This window comes from Giraffa tippelskirchi, chromosome 9, assembly GCF_054371585.1.
Source record: "Giraffa tippelskirchi isolate mGirTip1 chromosome 9, T2T-mGirTip1v1.2.pri, whole genome shotgun sequence".
Classification (NCBI taxonomy): domain Eukaryota; kingdom Metazoa; phylum Chordata; class Mammalia; order Artiodactyla; family Giraffidae; genus Giraffa; species Giraffa tippelskirchi.
In genome coordinates, this window is record NC_137283.1 from 58394064 (window position 1) to 58417521 (window position 23458).

Consider the following 23458-nt stretch of genomic DNA (forward strand, 5'->3'; position numbering starts at 1 on the left):
GGGCCAGCGCACCAGTGTTCCTGCTTTTCTGCTTCTGAATCCCATGCACTTTCCACGGGTGTGAGTGGAGAACAAAAAGCCCAATCTCTGCCTTCACGAGACTTCACCCCTCTCTTTAGCCAGGTCCCTTTAATAAGTGAAATGCTTTTGAATCTTTGAGACTTTGCTAAAGAGTTTACCACATGGGGAGCCTGAAGGACTGAGGGCCCAGTTCAGTTTTTAGGAGTGGAGAGTATATTTTGGACTATGAGCATAAAGATTTTTTCAAATGTAATTGTTGGATATATTTTCTGTGTTACCACTGTTAGAGCATATGTTATGTTGTTCTTTAAAGATGATTCTTATCTGTCTCTGCCTGGCCAGTGGATTATAGATCAGATTCTAATTTGAAAGTGTTCATTTTAAAAGGAGTCAGGAGTCTGCTCTTTATCCTGTAAGGCTTCCTTTGAACCCCTGAGTCATTACTTCATGAAGCTGAGGACGCACACGTGGGCATCTGAGTGTTGCAGCACTCCAGGTGCTGAGCCTGAGAGCCTCGGCTCGAGCCTCGGCTCGTCGATACTTAGGCCCTTCCAGTCTGTGCTGCTGTTGTGGCATGGCTGGGTTAACAAAGAGGAGAGACTGTGTGTGGTCACAGACGTGGTCTCATCCTTCAGGGGAAGGTCGGGAAAATGACGAGGTCTCCGTGTGTCTTTGTTCGCAGAGCCTCGGAACCTTTGCAGGATCTTATGTCTTTGATCTTTTATTCCTCAGATGAGGGGGCCAGTGTCCAGGAGGTTCTATCAGAGATCACCAACCAGAGGACTGTGCCCAGTATCTTTGTGAATAAAGTGCACGTGGGCGGTTGTGACCACACTTTCCAGGTAAATAGTACCATGTGTTTCTGAAGGCTGTCTGTCCAAATTTTGTTTTAAGAAAATATTTAAAAGAGGTGGAAATGGTTTTTACAAATCTGTTCATTTGTGTCTTTTGGAGCTTGTAAAATTGAAAGCTTCCCTGGTGGCTCACACGGTAAAGAATCTGCTGCAATGTGGAAGACCCGAGTTCGATCCCTGGGTTGGGAAGATCCCCTGGAGGAGGAAATGGCAACGCACTCCAGTATTCTGTCTTGGGAAATCTCATGGACAGAGGAGCCTGGTGGGCTACAGTCCATGGGGTCCCAAAGAGTCAGACATGACTGAGCGACTAAGCACTATAGGATGATTATCAGATAATCATGATTACTTTAAGAGAAATTAGCTTTTCCACCAATTAAAACTTTGAACACTGATAAGGAGAAGGTTTCTAGGGAGGTTGGAGGACAGAAGGGTGGGCTGCCCTACTCTCTCCCTCCAAATGGGGACAAACAAGGCCTCCTCCCGCCTCGAGGTTGAGGGAAATGAGGTCAGCACTGGCAGTCCAGCCCAAGGAGCACAGCTCTCCCGCCAAGGCTGCTGGCCCTGCAAGCTTTGAGAAGCTCTGTTTGGTTCCTAGAATGCAGAAATGAACAGGAATCACTTGGTTACGTAGAGATAGATAAAAATTGATGTGTAATAATAAGGATCTTATTTTAACTAGCTGTTTGCTTTTATTAAAACTCTGCTCTTAGATCCTTTATATATGTATACAAGTGGTAATCATCAGTGGTGTTGGATTGAATACTTATGTTTAGATTCAATTAAGAATTACATTTTGGGGACTTCACTGGTGGTACCTTGGATAAGAACCTGCCTGCCAATGCAGGGGACACAGGTTCGATCCCTGGTCCAGGAAGATCCCACACGCCGCGGAGCAACCAAGCCCGTGAGCCGCAACTACTGGGCCCCAGCACCTACGGCCCCTGCTCCCCAACAAGAGAAGCCACCACAGTAAGATGCCGAGCACTGCAACTGGAGAGCTGCCCCTGATCACTGCAACTGGAGGAAGCCTGCACAGCAACAGCCAAGAAGAAATAAAATGATTTCTAAAAAGCTTCATACATTTAAAAAGAAAGAATTATACTTTTGTGGGGAGAAAAGGTTGTCTACATCGCACGTTAATCTGGGATCAGCATCAGTTTCCAGTAACCACCTGCTTCATCCGTCCTGGAAGCAGATGCCATTGCTATAGCCTCCAACACCTTCAGAGGCGCTGGGCTTGGCAGTGTCCGCTGGGAGAGTGCATCACGGAGTGTGGGGGGTGCTCTGGGCTGCAGAGACGCAGGGTCTCCTCAGAGACTGAAGGCCCTGCCCTGGGTGGCAGCTCTGTGCGAGGTGGACCCCCCTAAGAGCACCCGAGCGTAGGGGCTGCCGGCTAGGGCCACACTGCTTCTAGTCACAGGGAGGGCCACGTGGACAAGAGACTGTGCCTCCGGGTCAGCCCTGACCTTTCCCAACAGACGAAGCAGAAGGCTCCTGTTGTACAGGAAGTTGCAAGATGTAGGTCAACTTACGAAAAATCAGGAAAAAACCGCCAGTGCATGTCCCGCCGATGATACCGTGAGCACTGTTTTCAGAGGAGACTAGCGCAGGCGGACACGGGCGGAGGATGCCGCTCCTGGTCGTAAGTCAGGCTTGTCTGCTCGCCCCTCACCAGCCATCCTTGGAGCCGAGTGCTGATCGAAAGGAAAGTCGCTTCAATCAGAAAAGCTGGCATCTGGGAAGAAGGGGACCCATGTCCCAGAACCAGCTTGCAGGATTCTGCTTGGCCATGAACGTTTTTAAAAGGGAAAGAGGGAATAACCTCAGTTAATTGCTGAGGGAGGAGGTCAGTCTCTCCGTCGTCTTCCATCGTGTGCAGACCCGCTGACGCCTCCAGTCCCACTCGGCGCTCCGTCGTGCCCTCTCGGTCCACCTGTACCCTTGCTGAGGGGAGAGTGCGTTTGAGAGTCACTCACTCTTTACCACCTCGGTTCTTCATGCTTTTCTACTCCCAGGAAGGGAGCCCACCGCTTAGCAGGGCGTGTGTCCCTCCAGTAGAGCAGGAGTCGGGGGCCAGGTTAAGTGTCACCCAGTGAGCTCATGTTTATGGTTAAGGTCTGAGAACAGAGAGGAGCCAGCAGAAAGGGCCAAGAGAGCTGCTTGCGGAGCGAGCTTGTCTGACGTGGTATGAGGCCCGACCTCCCCACCATCTGGCACGTGCCTCTCTGTTGGGTGATAACCAGCCCAGCGCATATATCTGCTGTGGCACCGGTCTGACTAGTTGGGCCCAACCGAACGCCCTCCAGATAAATTCACGGTCCAACTTACCTACCGTAGGTTAGCTGTCCCTGAGGTTTTTACAGAAGCCATGTGTGCTGAGTCAGCACGGTCCTGTCCTTTGATTCCCCCCAGGCACATCAGAGTGGTTTATTACAGCAGCTCCTCCAGCAGGATCCGGCGTATGACTACGACCTCATCGTCATTGGTGGGGGCCCCGGGGGCCTCTCGTGCGCTCAGGTGAGAAGAAGCAACCCCCGTAGCTGGTCCTCCCGGCGCTCGCCGTAAGCCTCCCTTCTGCCGTCGATACTTAGGCCCTTCCAGTCTGTGCTGCTGTTGTGGCATGGCTGGGTTAACAAAGAGGAGAGACTGTGTGTGGTCACAGACGTGGTCTCATCCTTCAGGGGAAGGTCGGGAAAATGACGAGGTCTCCGTGTGTCTTTGTTCGCAGGAAGCCGCCGTCCTGGGGAGGAAGGTCATGGTGCTGGACTTCGTGGTCCCGTCCCCCCGCGGCACGTCCTGGGGTGAGCGGCTCTCCCGCTCTCCTTGGGGGGCTTGTCCTCTTTGGTCCTCGTCGGTCTCCCTCGGTCCTCACCACAGCCCCAGAGGGTAACCCGCCTGCCTCGGGCTGAGGAAACTGTCCCCAGTCCTGTGTTAACAAGAGGAGATGGCAGAAAGATAATACAAAACTGATTAAGGAGGATTTTGCCAAGGGAAATTCCATACCCCGAGTGTTCCACCACGTGTGCCAGGATGACTTTGCGCCCACCCGGGGGGTGTTTCACACGGTTGTGGTCCCGGAGCGGGGTGTACCCCGTCACGCTTGCCCAAGTTGGCCGTGACGCTTTCCTGTGTTTCTGCATCAATTTTATAACCGATGCAAGAGGGTTAGCGTGTGGTCACCCCAAGTCCGTTTGGTACACACTTGTCCTCCTCCTGCCCCCTCCCCCTCTTGGGCACAGCCCTCCCCCCTGGGTGCCAGGGGGACGCACTCTCAGAGGGCACTGCTGTGAGCGTCTGTCTCACCCTGTGTTGGTGAGAGTCCAGGCAGCTGGCGGCGGGTGGTGCCAGCCCAGAGGAGTCAGGGTTGCCCAGGGAAAGGCTAGAGGCTGGCCCTGCCTGGGCTCAGTGCAGCATTGCCCAGTTAGCCTGAGCCAGCTCTGACTGCCTCGTGGGCTGGACTCAGGTGGAAGTCTTGGACTCTGTCCCCAGGAAACCGTTGAAATGCACATTGGAATTTGCTCATCCCCGGGCCCCCTACAGGGACCCTCGGTCACCATAACAAATCATTTTGTGTTGTGGTGTGTGATGGTGATCCCACAGCTGCCAAGTCTGTCATTTCCACGTTTTAATAGCACCACCTCTGCACGTGTACAAGCCACGTGAACACACACACATGCACACACAGCATCACAGCTGTGGCTCCTCACTCAGGTCTTGGTGGCACGTGTGTGAACGTCGGCTGCATCCCGAAGAAGCTGATGCACCAGGCTGCGCTGCTGGGGCAGGCGCTGAGCGACTCCAGGAAGTTCGGCTGGGAGTACAGTCAGCAAGGTGGGTGATGCGTGAGACAGCCCACACTGCGAGGAAAGAAGGAAGGATGGGTTTCTTAGAAATGCTTGCTCTTTCTGTTTCTGTAGCTGACTTTTACGTTAGTTTAATCAACACTCGTTAGGAGCTCACATGTGCCAGCCAGATCCGGGATTCCAAGACGGTCAGTGCAGATCTGCTGTCAGGGGCCTTAGGGCTGGGGGAAGGGTTGTTGCAGCCCCGGCCATCCCAGACTCATAGCAGACTGTGGGAGCTTTCAGGGCAGGAGTGAGAACTCGAGTCTAAGGAGAGCGCTGACTTGGGTGGAATGCCACGGGCAGACTGGATGGAGCAGGGTGAAGTGATGTTCACGTTGGCCTGGAGGTGGTCCTGGGGCCTCTGAGCACGTGTGAGAAGATGAGGAGTGTGGCAGGCCTGGAACACACAGAATAGTGAATGGGGACGTGAGAGCGGATGAGGTCGGAAAGCTGTTGAGAAGAGGAGTGTGCAGAACTTCTGTACCAGCAGTAATAACTCGCAGCAAATGGAATAATGGAAATCACAGCAAATAATGGATAATGGAACTCACAGCAAAAATGATACAAGGACTTGGAAGACACTCCACTAGGGGTGTGCAAAACATACAAGGAAGTATGAAAGCATAACAAAACTATGCTCTGATTTTGGAGGGAATGTTCACATATTGTGAAGACATTATCTCAGAGTTATTTCGTAAAGTTTATTTAAAATCCAAGGAAAATGTCAGAATTTTTTTTTTCTTTTTGTAACTGGACAGATTATTCTCAAGTTCGTATTGAAAAGTAAATGTGTGAGGGTAGCTGTACCACCTTTAAGGAAATCAGGGGAGCGACTTTTCCATCTGAATTTAAGATGCTGTTGCTGCTTGTCACACGACCGAGCGGATGGGTGACACAGTAGAGCAGGTCCTTCCATGGACCTGCCATGTCAGAGCCCCGGGGACCTTCTAAAGTGCCCAGCCTCCATGGTCCTGCTCCTGACCCTATGGGTCTGGGGGGGGTCCCCAGGAGCCGTGTATCTCACCCTGCTTCTAGGGGTGCTGGCAGGCAGGCATGTTGTGGAACTTCTGAGAATGTCTTTTACACAAACCAGAAGCAAAGGTCCCCAGGGCCATTAGATGCATGGTTCTCTGGGGTCCGGGAGCCTGGCCTGTCTGGGGAGAGGGGCCGACAGAGGACGTGAGCCCAGCAGAGAGCTAGTCAGTGGTAGTCGTAACCCCGGGATCACGGGCGTGGGGTCGGGGAACATGGTCTCCAGACTGACCGTCTGGACCACACGGTCTTAGACCTATTGTCCTGTTGCTGAGGTTGTGGGAAGTGTGACGTGTCATCTGGACCATAATCGCTGACATCGCCCAAGTCCCCATACACAGTGACCGCTGTCCCCCCTGTGCTCTGGGGTCCCTCAGTCTGGTGGGTGGGCCCCTGAGAGCGCTGGAGGGTCAGGGTCCAAATGGGACCGAGAGTGAACCCCTAGTCGGCCGGGTTTGTGGTTGGGGGTCTCACCCAGCTTGACGGGACCCTGGACCAGTGTTTCCCTGGGGATCATCAGCAGATAGGGGGAATCCAGGAAATAGGCCCCACCTGGCAGGCCCAGGAGTAAGGAGGAGCCTTGATTCCACCAGCCTCACCCTGGCTTCAGCAGGCAGTGGGTGAGCTCTTGTCTTAGCTCTGGTGTTCACTGTCACAGCCCTGCCTGCGGGGGACCCGTGTCCCACCTGGAGACCCTGGGGGCCGGCCATGGGAGGGCTGTTTCCCACCCCACACTATGGATTTTCATCATGTTCAGAGCTCTGCTTTCTACATCTTTGTAATATGAAAGAAGCTATGTGTATTAGTTGCTCAGTCGTGTCCAACTCTTTGCAACCCCATGGACTGCAGCCCGCCAGGCTCCTCCGTCTATGGGATTTCCCAGGCAAGAATACTGGAGTGGGTTGCCATTTCCTTCTCCAGGGGATCTTCCCGACCCAGGGATCAAACCCGGGTCTCCTGCATTGCAGGTGGATGCTTTACTGTCTGAGCCACCAGGGAAGCCATGGTGCCTGTAATTGGCACCAAAAGACTTCTTGCTAATTATCTTCTGTTCACTTCTGGATCCTTAAAGCGAGAGACGCGTGTGGTGTGTGTGACTTCACCGTGGCAGTGCAGCCCCTCACACCCGCCCGCCCCCCGCTCTCTCCCCAGTGAAGCACAGCTGGGCTGCCATGACTGAGTCCATCCAGAGCCACATCGGCTCGCTGAACTGGGGCTACCGGCTGGCTCTGCGGGAGAAGGCAGTGACCTACGTCAATTCCTACGGGGAGTTTGTCGAGCACCACAAAGTCAAGGTCGGTCGGGCCTTTGGCCCCATTGGTTGCCCCCCTTACTTCCGCCTGCTCCCGCGTGAACCCGGGCTCCATGGTCCGTGTTGAGGGCTGCAACCAGTGTGTGAGCGTCCTGATGTCCGATCACTCTGGTACTAGATGAAATGTGAAGTTTGCTTTGCTTTTTCCAAGGCAACCAATGAAAAAGGACAGGAGGCGTTTTATACTGCTGCAAAGTTCGTCATTGCGACAGGAGAGAGGCCGCGATACTTGGGAATCCAGGGAGACAAAGAGTACTGTATCACCAGGTGGGGTTAACTAGGCTGTCTGCCCCTAAGTTGCGTTACATTTGTCTCCAGAGTATTCACTCCTTGTCTCATTTCATGCGTTGAGGACAAGTGAAAGGGCACTCGAGGCAGAGCTAAGAGCACAGATGCACACAGTGTGTCTCTAGGCCTCCAGGCTTCCAGGCAGGAGAGTGAATCTGGGCTTTGGTCCACACTTGCTGGAGCCTGGAGCGAAGCAGTGAATGCTGTTAGCTTCAGGGTTTCATGTCTGTGTGATAGTGATGGGCCGGGTGACCAGGAGAACTCACTGTCCTGATGCTGGGATTTAACAGGAATTCCCGGTGGACAGTTGTCAAGAGGACCTGTGACCTTGATGTATAAAGTGGGATAACGACTTGCACACTTTCTCAACCAGATGCCCTTTAAGAAATACGTTTGTCTCTGTTTGGCTGTTCAGGTGAACACCCGACACAGGCTTTGCATGTGGTCCACTATTTGATTTCCAGTCACCTGGCTGGACGTCCTCCTCTGAGGTGGACACACCTGCAATCCCTGAGGGCCACCTCCCCCAGCGCCCGTTTGCTCTGGCCCCGTGGCGCCGTCCCACATGGAGACCCTTCTCTCTGCAGCGACGACCTGTTCTCGCTGCCCTACTGCCCAGGCGCGACCCTGGTGGTGGGTGCATCCTACGTGGCGCTGGAGTGCGCGGGCTTCCTGGCCGGCCTGGGCCTGGAGGTCACGGTCATGGTGCGCTCCGTGCTCCTGCGGGGCTTCGACCAGGAGATGGCTGAGAAGGTGGGCGCCTCCATGCAGCAGCTCGGCGTGCGCTTCCTGCGCAAGTTCGTGCCCGTGGAGGTGAGTCCCGGCTCTGGGCCGCCTTGGCCATCGCCCTGCCCACCCAGCTCCATGAGCGTCTCTTCTGTTTGATTTTTTAAAAAATCCTGAGGCGTGCGGGATCTCAGTTCCTCGACCAGGGATGGAACCTGTGCCCCCTGCAGTGGGTGTGTCGAGTCCTAACGACTGGACCACCATCTCCAGGAGGGAGAGGTCCCTCCTCTCCGCCCCTCCCTGCCCCTCCCTGCCTCTGCCCACAAGTCTCATCTCAGTACTGATGGCTCTACTAACATCTGCCTCAACTCCACACCCATTTATACAGCCACCTGCTGGGCATGTCGTCTTGAATTCCTCTCAACATTTTAAATTCAACAAGACAAAATAAAGCTCCTGATTTCCCGCCTGGTGTCCTCCCGCTACCTTCCTGGCCTGTCTCTGACCTCGGGAGGTGGTCCCCTGGTGCACACGATCGGTGCAGTCCGCACCGGAGAGCACCCCCAGCGGCTCCCCTTCCGCTCTTCCCGCTCACCCAGGGCCTTGTCTCTCCCTCCACCTGCCACGGGCCGGTCCTCCTTCCTGTTTCTGCTCCATGCAGACAGAACACACCCGCCTGCACACATACACGCCCTGCGCTCCCCACCCACCACCCCAGTTCTCTGTCACCTGCGGAAAGAATCCGCGCACTGTCCCTCCTCGCCAGGTCCAGCAGCTGGAGAAGGGCCTGCCTGGGAGGCTGAAGGTAGTGGCTAAATCCACAGAAGGAAAGGAGACAATGGAGGGCATTTACAACACGGTGAGCATCTGCTGGGCGAGCAGGGGTGGACGAACACGCTCGTGAATTGGCGCAGATGAAACACGTGGGGAGATGATACCAGGATTGACTTTTTTGACTCTCTGTGAGAGTCTAGTACATGTGGAATGTGTTGGGCTATTGATATTTGATGGGTTTTGGTGGCACACGAAGAATACGATGCTGAAATATGCGGGTGTCTGTAACTGTGCAGGGAACGAAATCTGGAAGCAGGTGTGAGTGGAAGTCGCTCAGTTGCATCCAACTCATTGCAACCCCATGGACTATGGAATTCTCCGGGGCAGAATACTGGAGTGGGTAGCCGTTCCCTTCTCCAGGGGATCTTCCCAACCCAGGGACCAAACCCAGGTCTCCTGAACTGCAGGCAGATTCTTTACCAGCTGAGCCACATGGGAAGCCTGGAAGCAGGTCTGCATGCCTGCTTTTAATGCTCACTTCTGGGGAGTTAGATGTCTCGTACATTTCTGCATTTGACTATTTTTGCAATGAGCATTGATTATATTTTATAGTCAAAAGCAACAAAAACAAGCGATGTGAAATCTCTGAACAGTGTGAGTAGTCCGTGGACCCTTGGGTGGCAGCCGTTATAACTTAAACTCATGATAGTCAGATACCAACATTTCTCATGTAAACTGTAGTTTATCGCTAAACTGGATCAAACTATTCATTTATGTTTCATATACTCTAACAACATGATTTTTTTCAACTAGAAGTGAATGATGTTGCGAGGATGACCAAAGCCAAAGATAGGTGTAAGGAAAACCAACATAAAAACCAGCCCCGTTGGGATTTTGATCAGGGTTGTGATGGGTGTGTAACCAGTTGGAAGCACTCGATTCTGCAGTATCCAGGCTTCCAGTTCATGAACTTGGTATGTCTGCCCTTTGACCTAGGCCGTCTGTAATAGCCCCCAGCAAAGTTAGTACATTTCTCTATAGACATCAAGAACATCCTCTGTTAGATTTATTCCTAGGTATTTACATATTTTTGTGTAGTTACAAGAAAACAAATGGTGTTTTTGAAAAAGTATCACTGTCCTTCACAGTCTGTTGCTGATATATAGAAAGGCTGCTCAGTTGTGTGATTCGATTCAATGTTCAGTAATCTTGCTGAGCCCCTATTTGATCATCTATCCCTAAATGGTTCAGCATCTTCTTTGTCTCTACGCATTCACAGCAAGGACTTGGTTCCTTCTGTTGATTGCTTCCCTTTCCTCGTTTTTCCTGCATGAGGGCACCAGCCGCAGCCCCCCATGCAGTGTCGACAGAAACGCAGACCTAGGCACTCCAGCCTCGTTCTCAGGGTCGGGAGGGAGGTTTTCAGTGTTTCATGGTTAAAGAGCAAGGTTTTCCATAGGGTTTTGGTAGATATTCTTAATCACGGTAAAGAAATCGTTTTCTGTTTCTTGTTTGCTAAGTTGTTTTTGTTGTTGTTATTTTGGTTTTTTGTTTGTTTGTTTGTTAAAAGTCATAAGTAGGTGTTCAGCTGTAAGAATGTTCCTTTTGTGGCTGTTAATGATTTTTTTTTCTTTAATCTGTTAGTGTATTGCATTACATTGTTTACAATCAACTTTATATTACTGGTGTAAATCCAACTGGATAATGAATCGTTCTTTTTATATATTTTTAAATTTGGCTATTTAAAATTTTTGTACCTGTATTCATGAATTATATTGGCTTATAATTTTCCTTTCACATATTGAAATTCCCAGATTTTGATATCAAAGTTATTCTAGCTCATGAAAGAAGTCTGTTACTTCTTTTTCTATTCTCTAGAAGCATTTATGTACTACTAGAATTGTTGTTTTTGTTCAGTTGCTAAATTGTGTCTGACTCTTTGGGACTCCAGGGACTGCAGCTTGCCAGGCTTCCCTGTCCATCACCAACTCCCGGAGCTTGCTCAAATTCACGTCCATTGAATCAGTGATGCCATCCAACCATCTCATCCTCTGTTGTCCCCTTCTCCTCCTGCCTTCAATCTTTCCCAGCATCAGGGTCTTTTCCAGTGACTTGGCTCTTAGCATCAGGTGACCAAAGTATTGGAGCTTCAGTTTCAGCATCCATCCTTCCAATGAGTATTCAAGGTTGATTTCCTTTAGGATGGACTGGTTGGATCTCCTTGCAGTCCAAGGGACTCTCAAGAGTCTTCTCCAACACCACAGTTCAAAAGCATCAATTCCTCGGTGCTCAGCCTTCTTGATGGCCCAGCTTTCACATCTGTACATGACTACCATAGCTTTGACTATACAGACCTTTGTTGGCAACGTGATGTCTCTGCTTTTTAATATTCTGTCTAGATTTGTCATAGCTTTTCTTCCAAGGAGCAAGCATCTTTTAATTTCATGGCTGCAGTCACCATCTGCAGTGATTTTGGAGCTCAGAAAAATAAAGTCTGACACTGTTTCCACTGTTTCCCCATCTATTTGCCATGAAGTGATGGGACCAGATGCCATGATCTTAGTTTTCTGAATGTTGAGCTTTAAGCCAACTTTTTCACTCTCCTCTTTCACTTTCATCAAGAGGCTCTTTAGTTCTTCACTTTCTGCCATAAAGGTGGTGTCATCTGCATGTCTGAGGTTATTGATATTTCTCCCGGCAATCTTGATTCCAGCTTGTGCTTCATCTAGCCCAGCGTTTCGGATGATGTACTCTGCATATAAGTTACATAAGCAGGGTGACAGTATACAGCCTTGCATGTTTGATAGAGTGGGCCTAGAATGTTCAGTGAAGATATGTTCAATTTTCTTTAACAATCAACAGGCTGTTTAAGGCTACTCTTTTTCTACCAGCTTTTCCTGTTTAGTCATGATCTGGAGCCGTGCCGTCCATGCCCCTCGGGGCCCATCTGTGTGGTGTGTGTTGGTGGCTGGTTCTTATACACCTGTTCTTCTCCAGATTCTTTTTCAATTATAGGTTATTAGAAGATATTTAATAGTTTCCTGTGCTATACAGTAGGTCCTTGTTAATTATCTACTTTATATATAGTCTTGTGTATCTATTAATTCCAAACTTCTAATTTATCCCTTCCTCCCCTTTCCCCTTTGGTAACCTTAAGTCTGTTTTCTGTGTCTGTTAGTCTGCTTCTGTTTTGTGAATAAGTTCATTTGTATCATTTCTTTAAGATTCTACATATAAGTGATACCAAGCGATATTTGTCTTTGTCTGACTTACTTCACTTCGTATGATAATCTCTGCGTCCATCCATGTTGCTACAGTGGCATGATGTCTTTTTTATGGCTGAGTAGTATTCCATTGTATATGTTCACCACATCTTCGTTATCCATTCATCTGTCCGTGGACACTTAAGTTGCTTCCTCCACATAAATTTAAAATCAGCTTTCCAATTTCGAAAAAAAAGCCTGCTGAGGTTTTGACTGAGATTGTATTGCTTATGTAGATGAATTTGGTAAAACTGACATCTTAAATTAACAGCATTGATTTTTCCTGTACACAAACCTCTATACTTTTTCCGTTTATTATGTTTGCAAGTTCTTTAGTTTCTCTCAGCAACATTTTATCATTTTTCTCTGGAGGTCTTTCGTGTTTCTGTTAAATGTTTCTCTAAGTATTTCATATTTTTAAACTTCTGCAAATGATATTTTAAATTTTTAAATATTCAGCAGTTAGTTGGTAGTACATAGAAGTACAAATGATTTTTCTGTATTGACCTTCTTAGGATTTGTTCTGCATAAAACAGTAGTTTTGTTTCTTCTTTCCAGTCTGTGTGCATTTTATTTCTTTTTCTTGCCTCGTTACCCTGGCTAAGGCATCCACGTGGTGTTAAACAGAGACTGTGAGGGTCTCCCATGTCGGGGTGAGTGAGGTGCCCTTTCTCCACTGCGAGCGTGTACACCCTCGGGGTCCTGCAGATTCTTTTGTCAGGCTGGGGACATGTGCTTCTAGTCCGAGAGCACCAAGGCTTTTATTGAAATCCTCAAGGGTGCTTAGTTTTGTCAAATGCTGTCCCAGCTTCTATTGGGATGAGTAAGTTTTTTACTCTTTTATTCTGTTCAAATGATGAATTCCATTGATTGGTTTTTGTATGTTAAACCAGATTTGTATTTTGGGACAGGCCCAAAATACTTGGTCATGATCAATTATCCTTCATTTATGTTGCTCTATTTTATTTGCTGGCATCCGTTAAATGTTTTGCATCTGCGCTCATGGGGATTGCTGGCTTCTGATTTTGTTTTTGAATTATTTATGTTTTGCCGCGCTGGGTCTCCGTTGCTGTGTGCGGGCTTTCTCTAGTGCCAGCGAGTGGGGGCTGCTCTTCCTTGCCGTGTGTGGGCTTCTCACTGCAGGGGCCTCTCTTGTTGCTGCACGTGGGCTCTGGAGCAACCAGACTCAGTAGCTGTGGCCCAGGGGTTTAGTTGTCCCTCGGCACATGGGCTTTTCCTGGACCAGGAATCAAACCTATGTCCCCCGCATTGGCAGGCGGATTCTTAACCGCTGAGCCTCCAGGGGTGTCCTCTCAAATTTTCTTTTCTTTTACTGCCCTTGTCTGACCTTGTGTCAGATATTTACACCTTACAAACAGGCCTGGGGATGTTGTTCCTCTTTCTTGTCCTGGAGGCTTTGTGTATCATTGGTGCTTTTCTTAAGTGTCACATACACTTTACTAATGAGGTCATGTGGCTCTAGAGTTAACTCATGGAGAAGTTTATACACCGTGGATTCAGTCTCTGTGAGTATGAAGCCCTTAATCTGCTTGAGCTGCCATAGCATCTAGGGGTTTACCACATGGGGACACAGGGAGAAAGTGACCATCTACGCACCAAGGAGAGAGGCCTCTGACCTCTCTCCTCAAGGAGAGAGGAGACTGACCTGCAGACTCTTGGTCTCAGGAGTCTGACCTCCAGAACTTAGAGGAACCTCATCTGGGGTACTTTGTTATGTTCTGAACTAGGACCACTCTTCCCTGGTAGCTCAGTGGTAAGAAGTCCGCCTGCCAATGCAAGAGACAAGGGTTCAATCCCCTGGAGAAGGGCGTGGCTACCCATTCCAGTATTCTTGCCTGGAGAACTGCATAGACAGAGGAGTCTGGTGGACTACAAGTCCATGGGGTCACAAAGAGTCAGACACAACTTATCGACTGAACAACAACAGCCTTGTTGTACCTTGATCAACTCTGTAGAGGCCCATCTCCAAACATAGTCGCATTCTGAGGTCCTGGGTGTCAGTGCCTCAACATGAATTAGGGGAGGGGGCGTGGGGCAGCCTGTGATGTAGGGTTACTCAGAGTCATGTGGGTGTAAGTTTGGTAAATTCTATCTTTGCAGGAATCTGCTTCATCTAAATTGTCAAATTGATTGGCATAGGCTGTTGATGACATTCTGTTGTTCTGTCAGCATCTGAAGGATTCATCGTGATGTTCTTGTTTTTGTTACTGGTGTTGATGATCTGTGTTTCTGCCGTCTCTCTAAATGCAGGTTTTGTTAGCAATTGGTCGTGACTCCTGTACGAAGAAGTTAGGATTGGAGAAGATTGGTGTGAACATCAGTGAGATGTAAGTACCCTGGTGTTAGCGCCCAGCCCTGCTCAAAGCTCGATTGCCCCTGGGAAATTCTGACTTAATTACTGAGATACTGAGATGCTCTGAATTTATTTTGTAGTAAGTAATGTGTCAGCTCTGTATTATCAGTTATTTCATGAATCAGTTGATAACTCTTGATGTTTTCTTTAAACATCTCATGCATTAAGCACTTACTTGTAAAAAATAATTGTGGAAATGTATGCATCCACTTTCTGTGGTTTACAATGAATTTGTGTGTCCTTGATCAGGCGAGGAGGAAAATTCCAAAGCGGTATATTCGACTCTGGGGGAGGCCTGGCGCTGTCCTCAGCGCTGAGAAAACAGGCAGGGACACTTGGAGACAAAGGCGCGTGAGCGCCTGGCGGGGTCTTCCTCTCTGCCTCCTTCTTTTCTAGAAGGGAGTCTGCGTCCAGCAGTGCAGAGTCAGTTGTAATATGTTTTTTCTTCCCCGAATGCAATAGGACGGGCAAGATCCCAGTAAACGACGAGGAGCAGACCAGCGTGCCCTACGTCTACGCCGTCGGGGACGTCCTGGAGGGCAAGCCGCAGCTCACCCCGGTCGCCGTGCAGGCGGGCAAGCTGCTGGCTCGAAGGCTTTTCGGGGGCCGATCAGAGAAGGTAAGTCTCTCACTGCTGTCTTTGGGACAATGTCTAAGTAAAAATCATGATTAGAGGAAAATCAGTGCGCGTGCCTGGCCTGCCTCTTGAGAAACCTGTATGCAGGTCAGGAAGCAACAGTTAGAACTGGACATGAAACAACAGACTGGTTCCAAATAGGAAAAGGAAGTGCGTCAAGGTTGTATATTGTCACCCTGCTTATTTAACTTATATGCAGAGTACATCATGAGAAACGCTGGGCTGGAGGAAGCACAAGCTGAAATCAAGATTGCTGGGAGAAATATCAATAACCTCAGATATGCAGATGATACCATGTATGGATGTGCGAGTTGGACTATAAAGAAAGCTGAGCGCCGAAGAATTGATGCTTTTGAGCTGTGGTGTTGGAGAAGAGTCTTGAGAGTCCCTTGGACTGCAAGGAGATCCAGTCAGTCCATCCTAGAGGAGATCCGTCCTGGGTGTTCACTGGAAGGACTGATGTTGAAGCTGAAACTCCAATACTTTGGCCATCTGATGCGAAAAGCTGACTCATTGGAAAAGATCCTGGTGCTGGGCAAGATTGAGGGCAGGAGGAGAAGGGGACGACAGAGGATGAGATGGTTGGATGGCATCACTGACTTGACGGACATGAGTTTGAGCAAGCTCCGGGAGTTGGTGATGGACAGGGAGGCCTGGCGTGCTGCGGTCCATGGGGTCGCAGAGTCGGACACGCCTGAGCGACTGGACTGAGTGCGTGTGCTCGTTTTGCTGGGAAGGCGCCCCTGTGTCGTGTGCAGTTCCCTACCGTTTGCTGATGGTTTTGAATGAATACTTTATGAGCATCTTACGTTCAGGGTGTTGTCCTGGGTGATGTGGGGGCACCCAGGTGGGGCCGTCTTGTCTTCTGACTGGAGGGGTCAGGGAACATGTCCTGGGGGGGAGGGGTTGCTGCTCCAGCACTGGGGGCAGGCCCATGCGGCTCTGGATGAGACAGGCTCAGCACGTGGCCGTCTCCCCTTGGCAGGCCGTCCCATCGCCCTGCCCGATGTGGCGGAAGGGCTTCCTGCTCATCCTTGCAGGGGTGCGGTCATGTGCGTGGCTGAGGGGTCCCGGTCTCACTGAAGCAGTCGGAGTCGGGGCTCCCCCGTCTGCTTAGTGACTCAGTTCCTGAACTGTGGTGGGTGATGGTCCCCTGCCCTGGGCTATGCTTGTTTGTCTTCCGTTTATAAATATACATTGTATAGATTTTCACTGTAAAGAACAGGAGACATGAGCTGTCTATCTTGCAGTGTGACTACGTCAATGTCCCCACCGTGGTGTTCACACCCTTGGAGTATGGCTGCTGTGGGTACTCAGAGGAGAAGGCCAGCGCGGTGTACCAGGCGGAGAATCTGAATGTAAGATGTGGGGTTGGTGCCTTCTTAGACCTTGCCTCTAATCCATGGGTCCTCCTCTTGGCCACTTCTTATTCTGTAGTTCTGCAAGTTCCTGTAATGGCTGCATTGTAGGAAATTGTATTCCTGCTTTAAGAAAGTTGGAAATTAAATAATGTAAGCCCTGTTTCTGGCAGAGTGTGGTCGTCACACAGCTGGGAAGAAGGACGCAGACTATGCGCACAGGGCTTTGAGTGCACGGGCAGCGTCTGCGCGGGAGGCCTCTGAGGGAGCACGCAGTCTCCCGGGAGCTGCGGGGAGTGGGGGGTACCAGGGGCCGGGGGGCCACGGCAGCTCCTCCTTCTGCGGGGGTTGACGTGTGTGTCTGCATGTATGTGTGTGGACGTGCATGTATGTATGTGCATGTGTGTGCATGTGTGTACGTGCATTTGTACATGTGTGTGTGCACGCACACCCAGGTCATGCTTCTGTTCCTGCAGAAACAAATGCACGTGGCAGACAAGACATGGCCTCTCCCCACTGCAAGTTTGCTGCTAGTTCTGGTCTTTGGAGGAGCTGACTGACCCAGTGTTTGTCTCAGTCACACATTGTGGGGACGTTTGCTGGCCCGAGCTGGCTCTGTCCACCTTCCCCACGTGGCGCGGCGGGGCCAGGCTCAGGAAGTGGCTCCAGGAGCCCCCAACCCGGTCGCAGGCTCGGGAGGAGCAGTTCCAGGGCTGCGGGCTCTTCAGATGCCCCCAGAGCTGCTCTCTGCTCCCGTCCAGTCACGCCGCCCCACGCTGCCTCCTCACGCTGTGATGTGGTGGGTAGTCCGGGTGGCCTTCTCCTCCCCTTCTCCCCACATGGGAGGGTTGGGGGACGAAGGGGGTCAGAGGGTTAGAACTACCACGTGTTTTCAAGGGCTGTTGTTCAGGTGGTGTTTTCAGTGAGAAGTTTCCATTTCAGAGGGCATAATTTGATCAGTGTTTATAATTAACTCCTGGGAATAATGAACCACCTGTGTGAGTGGTGAACTTTTACTCGGGTCTCTGACAAGTGACGGTAGCCATCATGGATTTAACACTTAGTTCCAAAGACGGCAGGCACGTGAGAGGAGGCACGTAGGAGGCTGCACCCCAGATGAAGGGGTGTGTCTATAGGAAGAGCCCCCATTTGTGGGGCCACTCTCGGGTCTGTCCTAAGGCCCCCTGCACATCAGCACACCTAGTCTAGACTTTAACTTTTGCATTTTGCAGGACTGAAAATTTGACCTGTTAGTAGTTTTGATATTCCTAATATAAAGAGATTTGAGGAAACCTCACATAAATCCACATATAGTATCTTTTCAAGTGAGGAAATTATGGTGAAAAGGTGAGGGTAGACACAGTAAGATGGGATAAGAAAATGTAATTCATTCACAAAATTCATGCCATAAAGTCCTCTGGACTTTGATCTCTGATAAGGAACTTGTATGTAGAATATCAAAGAACTCTTACAACAATAAAAACCAAATAACCCGGCTTTTAAAAGAGCAAAGGCTATTTTTCCAAAGAACATGCGCAAGTGGCAGCAGACACGTGAAAAGATTCTCGGTCTCACTGTCATCAGGGAAACACATCACAAGCTTAGTGAGAGGCCATGGGGTGATTTATGAAAGTTTTCACCATTTCCGTGGGATCTGTCTTCACGCTCCTGACGGTGTCCTTTGAAACACAAAGATCTTTCATTTTGGTGAAGTCCGGTGTGTCTTTTATTTTTTTTCTGTTGTGACATGTACTTTTGATGTCACTTCTGACAAATCATTGTCTAACCCACAGTCGTGAAGATTGATGCCTGTGTTTTCTTCCTAGAGTGTTACGGTTTTCAGGTCTGAAGTGTGGGCCTCTGATCCATTCTGAGAACTTTCAGTACACACACGTGTGAGGTCAGGGTCCAGCCTCATCCCCCCGCACGGGGTGGCCCATTTCTCCTTGAAGAGCTTCCTCCTAGTGAGGAAACACGGGCACTGATCTAGCTAACAAATTTCAGTGTGATTGGGAGGGCAGGTGGGAGGGCAGGGGCCAGGGAAGAGAGAGTGAAGCCTGCTGAACAGGAGGGCAGGTCAGGAAGGAGAGCCTGCCCAGGAGCAGGCGACAGCAGTGAAAGTGTGCTGTTGAAAAGCGTGCAGGCTGGTGACAAGCAGGGGGGAAGGCACTTGTGTCTGACTGAAAAGGGCACCGGCCGGCAGAGGTGGCGGGTTGCATACCGGAGCTTTTAAATTTGCACTTCTAGTGCATAAGTTGATTTAACAATTAAAACTCTTTAAAAAGGCAGTAATAGGGAAATTATTTCAGGGGGCAGGCTGTGTCACTCAGCTTGTTAGATCTTAGTTCCCCAACCAGAGATTGAACTCAGGCCCCCAAGCAAAGGAAGTGCTGAGTGATAACGACTGGACCCCTAGGGAACTCCAAAGGGAGGGCCTGGACAAGGAGAGCACGGGGCGGAGGAGGGGACCAGCCCTGTCGGAGAGGACAGTTCATCCTGAGGGTACAGGCACTAACACTGTGCTGAGTGGCACACAGGTGACGGAAGACCAGCAGAACAGAATCTGAAGCCCAGATTGATTCAGGTGCTTAGGAGAATGAACACGTGATACAGGCAGTATTTTAAATCTGTGGCAAAAGACATTCACTAAGAGTGTTGGAGTAAGCGGACAACATTCAGGAAAAATGTGAAGTTGGGTCCACACTTCACGCCCACTTTGAACCAGGAGGATCAAATACTTAAATGAAACAAAATCTTCCAAATACTGGAAGGAAAAGCATAGCTAACACATTGATATGAAGAGCCAACTCATTGGAAAAGACCCAATGCTGGGAAAGATTGAGGGCAAGAGAAGGGGACGACAGAGGATGAGATGGTTGGATGTCATCACCAACTCAATGAATATGAGTTTGAGCAAACTCTAGGAGAGAGTGAAAGAAGGGAGCCTGGCGTGCTGCAGTCCATGGGGTCGCAGAGAGTCAGACACAACTAAGCGACTGAACAAGAGCAATGCACGTGAGGAAAGGAGTGGAGGAGATACAGGGAGAGGGGCCCGTGCAGGACTCAGGGTGCTTCGAAGCTGGGAGCTTTCTGTTTCAGAAATCCTGTTTATAATCTCAAGAATTGGTGCCATCTCTTTTCTTAACATTCTGGGTGTATTTTAGGAATAATACCTCGGGGTGAAGAAGCATTTATCTCATGTTGTTAGTAGCCACAGAGGTTAAAAAGTTTGTATTAAAATGTGCAGAAGAGTTTATTTCTGTCAGACTCGGAAGCTGGGATCATGCGCATTTAAGTTTCTGAGAGCCGTCTCTGTGTGATCAGGGAGCCTGGCAGGAGTGTCTCCATGGACACTGACCTCTGCCTCTCTCTTGCAGGTCTACCACACTTTGTTCTGGCCTCTTGAGTGGACAGTGGCCTGCAGAGACAACAACACTTGTTACGCGAAGATAATCTGCAATAAACTGGACAACGTACGTCATGTGGTTGGAAGCGGGCATGCTTTGATTATAAAATGTCGCTTTTAGTCTCGTATCTGGGTTTTAATAATCTCCTTAAAGATAGCTCTCGGGGCTAGGCGGAAATCCTTCAGCCTGCCGCGCAGACGCTGTGTTTGAGGGGAATGGACATGTGCCTCCCTTTCTCTGCGGGATCGTGTCTCTCCGGGGCGCTCTGACTGGTGGTGTGGAGCTTCAGGATCTGCCGTAATCTGGGCCGTCAACTACACAGTGTAGGCACGTCCGTCTGCATCTGGAGACACGGGCGTGCCTTGAAGACATTGCGGGTTTGGTTCCAGACCTAGCAATAAATCAAATGTCATGGTCGTGTGAGCCTCAGAATTGTTTGGTTTCCCTGTGCTTGTGAGGTCACGTTTACACCAGACTACAGTGAAGTCGCATTCTGTCTAAAAAAAATCAACGTACAACCTTAATTTAAAAATACTTTATGCTTAAACATTCTAACCATCAGCTGCACCCTCAGCGGATTGTAACCCTCTTGCTGGTGGAGGGCCTGGCCTCAGTGCTGGGGCTGCTGACTGATCAGGGCGGAGGTGGCTGAAGGCTGGGGTGGCTGCAGCCATTTCTCAAAACAAGATGACCGTGACGTTGGCCACTCAGAAGGACTCTTCTTTCATGAGTGGTTTCCCTGGAGCAGGCAGTGCTGTTTGATAGCGTTTTACCCACAGCGCCACTGCCTTTAGAGTTGGAGTCCATCCTCCCTGACCTGCCGCTCCTTTATCCACCAAGCGTGAGTCGTGTCCCAAGTCCTGGTTGTCATCATGGCTGTGGTCATGGCCTCTTGCAGGAGTCGCTCCATCTCAGGAACCGCTGTCTGTGCTTGTCCGTGGGAGCAGCTCCTCCTGTGTTTGGTTCATCCTCAGGTGGTGGCAGCTCAGCCACGTCTTCAGGACCCACTTCTGACCCCAGTTCTCCTGCTGCTTCCACCACGTCTCCCTTCCTTCCTCCAGGAAGTCTTGGGCCCCTCGCTGTCATCCACGGGGCTAGAGTCAGTTTCTTCCAGACGCCTCTCAGGTTTCTGTTCTGACCTCGTCCCATGAAACCGATGTTCTTACAACATCTGGGACGGGACTCCTCTCCAGAAGGCCTTCGGTCCACTCTGCCCGGATCTGCCAGAGGACTCACTGTCTGTGGCAGCTACAGCCTAGCAGAATGGATTTGTCCAATAATAAGACTTGGAAGTCAAGATTGCTTCTTGACTGCTGGACAGCAGAGGGCTGTTGTGTTAGCTGATGCGAAAGCAACATCCATCACATTGTACGTCTCCATCAGAGATCGGGGGTGGTCAGAGGCATGTCATTTGGAAAGGGCATTCCTATTTGGAAAGGAATCTTTTCTTCTGAGCAGTTGGTCTCAACGGTAGGCTTCAAATATTCTGTAAACCATGTTGTAAGCAGATGTCATCCAGGCTTTGTTGAGCACAAAGCACAGTCGATTCAGCACAATTCTCGAGGCCCTGGGGTTTGGGGGATGGTGGGTCAGTGCTGGGTTCCACTGTGTCAGTGCCCAACACAGGAGCAGCCTGTCCTTTGAGGCTGTGAAGCCAGACCCTGACTTCTCTCTCACTGTGAAAGGACTGCGCGCATGCCCGGTCGCTTCAGTCGTGTCTGACTCTTTGTGACCCCAGAGACTGCAGCCTGCCAGGCTTCTCTGTCCATGGCACTCTCCAGGCAAGAATACTGGAGGGGGTTGCCATGCCCTCCTCCAGGGGATCTTCTCCACCCAGGGATGGAACACAGGTCTCGCACGTCTCCTGCATTGGAAGGCAGGTTCTTTACCACTAGCGCCACCTGGGAAGCCCATGAACGCCCTAGATGCATCTTTCCATCCACGTTGAAAGCCACTAAGTGTCAGAGCTTCTGAGTAGGTTAGGTCTTCTGGGTAAAGATCTGCAGCTTCTGCGGTGGCGTTTGCTGCCGCCCCGGCCCCGTGGTGCTGTCTCTATGAGACGGTTCCTTCCTGAGTCCCTGCGAGCCCGCTCCGCCAGTTCTCACCGCCCTGCAGTGTTCTTCCCTCTCTGGGCCTTCAGAGAACCAGAGGGGATTATGGCCTTTCTCTGGACGAGGCTTTGATCAAGGGGACGTGGCTGCTGGTTTGGCCTTCTACCCAAACACCGGAGCTGTCTCTACCCACATCAGCAGGCAGGCTGCTTCTCTCCCACCTCCCCTGTGCTCGCTGGAGCAGCACTCTCAGTTCCTTGGAGAGCTGTCCCTCTGCGTTCTCAGCCTGGCTGACTGTCCAGCTCAGGAGGCCCAGCTCTCGGCCTGTCCTTGCTCTCCACCCGCCCTCCCCATTTCCAGCTTCTGATGTCAAGGAGAGGCGTGTGACTCTTCCTTCCATTTGAATGTTCAGAGGCCATCGTTGGGAGATTATCGGCCTAATTTCAGTGTGTTCCTGTCCCAGGGAAGAGGGAGGCCGAGGAGGGGGAGACGGGCTGGGGGCAGGAGCCAGTCGGTGGAGCCGTGGGTGAAGGTCCCTGTGTCACACGGACCTGGTTCGCGGTACCCAGAACCGTTACAGGAGCAACATCGCAATCCCTGATCACGGGTGCAATAATAAGGAAGAAGTTTGAAACGGTGTGAGAGTTACCAGAGTGTGGCACAGAACCACCAAGTGAGCGATTGCTGCTGGAAAGACGTGGCCGGGAGAATGCTGAACACAGGGTGACACAGACCTTCAGTCTGCAAGGAATACGTGTGTGCAACACAGCAGGGTCTGCCTGTAGACGGGCCACGTCACAGGCAGTTAGGAGATGCCTCCACACAGTGAAAGCCTGGCTAGAATTACTCCAATTCTAACAGAGGCGCTCACAGCAGCAGGTGCAGGGCCCCCCGTGGAGCACGACGGAAGCCTGTGAGCCCCTCGCCCCTCTGTGAGGACAGCAGGGCCCCTCGAGGCCGATGAAGAGTGTGTGAGGCTGTGTCAGGACGGGGCGCCTCCCTCCTCAGAGTATGAGATTCTTTCTGGGGAGGTCGGATGAGAAGTTGCCAACGATGTGACCTCATGCACACCTCTGAGGGTCCCTCCCATGGGGCCTGGAGACCTCGGGCATTGACCACGGCCCCCGGGAAGTGCCAGTCACTGTGGGGTGTTCTTTCGCAGGCCCGCTGTGGGGGCCGGGAGCGTGGGGGCACAGGCCTTCCCCGGGTGCACTGTGACCCTGAAGCTCTAGATGAGGGGAGAGAGATGAGAGCTGAGGACGGGGGAGACCTGAGTGCTGGAGACCCGGGGGTGCTCGGGATGAACCGACTGCCCGCGGTGTGTGTGCACGGGGGGGCGCGGGGAGAGGGCCCCACTCCTCGGCGTCGCCTTTGCCCCGGGCCGGGAGTGGGGCCCCTGCTCGGCGGATATGCACCCCAGTGTGGCCGTCAGCCCGACTCGTCCAGCTGTCATTCAGCGCACTCTCGGGGTAACCGGAAGCGCCCACTGTGCTGGGAACCCCTCCGGGCAGTG

The 23458-nt window shown here is 51.0% G+C and overlaps 1 protein-coding gene and 1 long non-coding RNA gene across 11 annotated transcripts in view; one reads left to right on the top strand and one right to left on the bottom strand.

Annotated features, from left to right (window-relative positions):
• The window catches only part of TXNRD3 (thioredoxin reductase 3), a 35467-nt gene that overhangs the window by 11062 nt on the left and 947 nt on the right, over positions 1-23458 (top strand). For 3 of the 10 annotated variants that reach the window (XM_081526626.1, XM_081526630.1, XM_081526633.1), the window contains exons 3-14: positions 754-863; positions 3291-3395; positions 3607-3679; positions 4590-4709; positions 6908-7050; positions 7219-7334; positions 7943-8168; positions 8848-8940; positions 14390-14466; positions 14955-15111; positions 16380-16487; positions 19865-19960. In XM_081526626.1, the coding sequence (XP_081382752.1) occupies positions 754-863; positions 3291-3395; positions 3607-3679; positions 4590-4709; positions 6908-7050; positions 7219-7334; positions 7943-8168; positions 8848-8940; positions 14390-14466; positions 14955-15111; positions 16380-16487; positions 19865-19960 (1424 nt within the window). Of the gene's footprint in view, positions 1-753; positions 864-3290; positions 3396-3606; positions 3680-4589; positions 4710-6907; positions 7051-7218; positions 7335-7942; positions 8169-8847; positions 8941-14389; positions 14467-14954; positions 15112-16379; positions 16488-16963; positions 17287-19864; positions 19961-20064; positions 20324-23458 lie in introns of those variants that run through there. The other 7 variants (XR_014064426.1, XR_014064427.1, XM_081526627.1 and 4 more) reach the window with 5 other exon arrangements.
• Positions 9907-20961, bottom strand: LOC145520362 (uncharacterized). Its single transcript, XR_014064429.1, has 2 exons — positions 17980-20961; positions 9907-10843 (listed from the first exon to the last, which is right to left on the bottom strand). It is a non-coding gene; the product is annotated as an uncharacterized LOC145520362 (long non-coding RNA).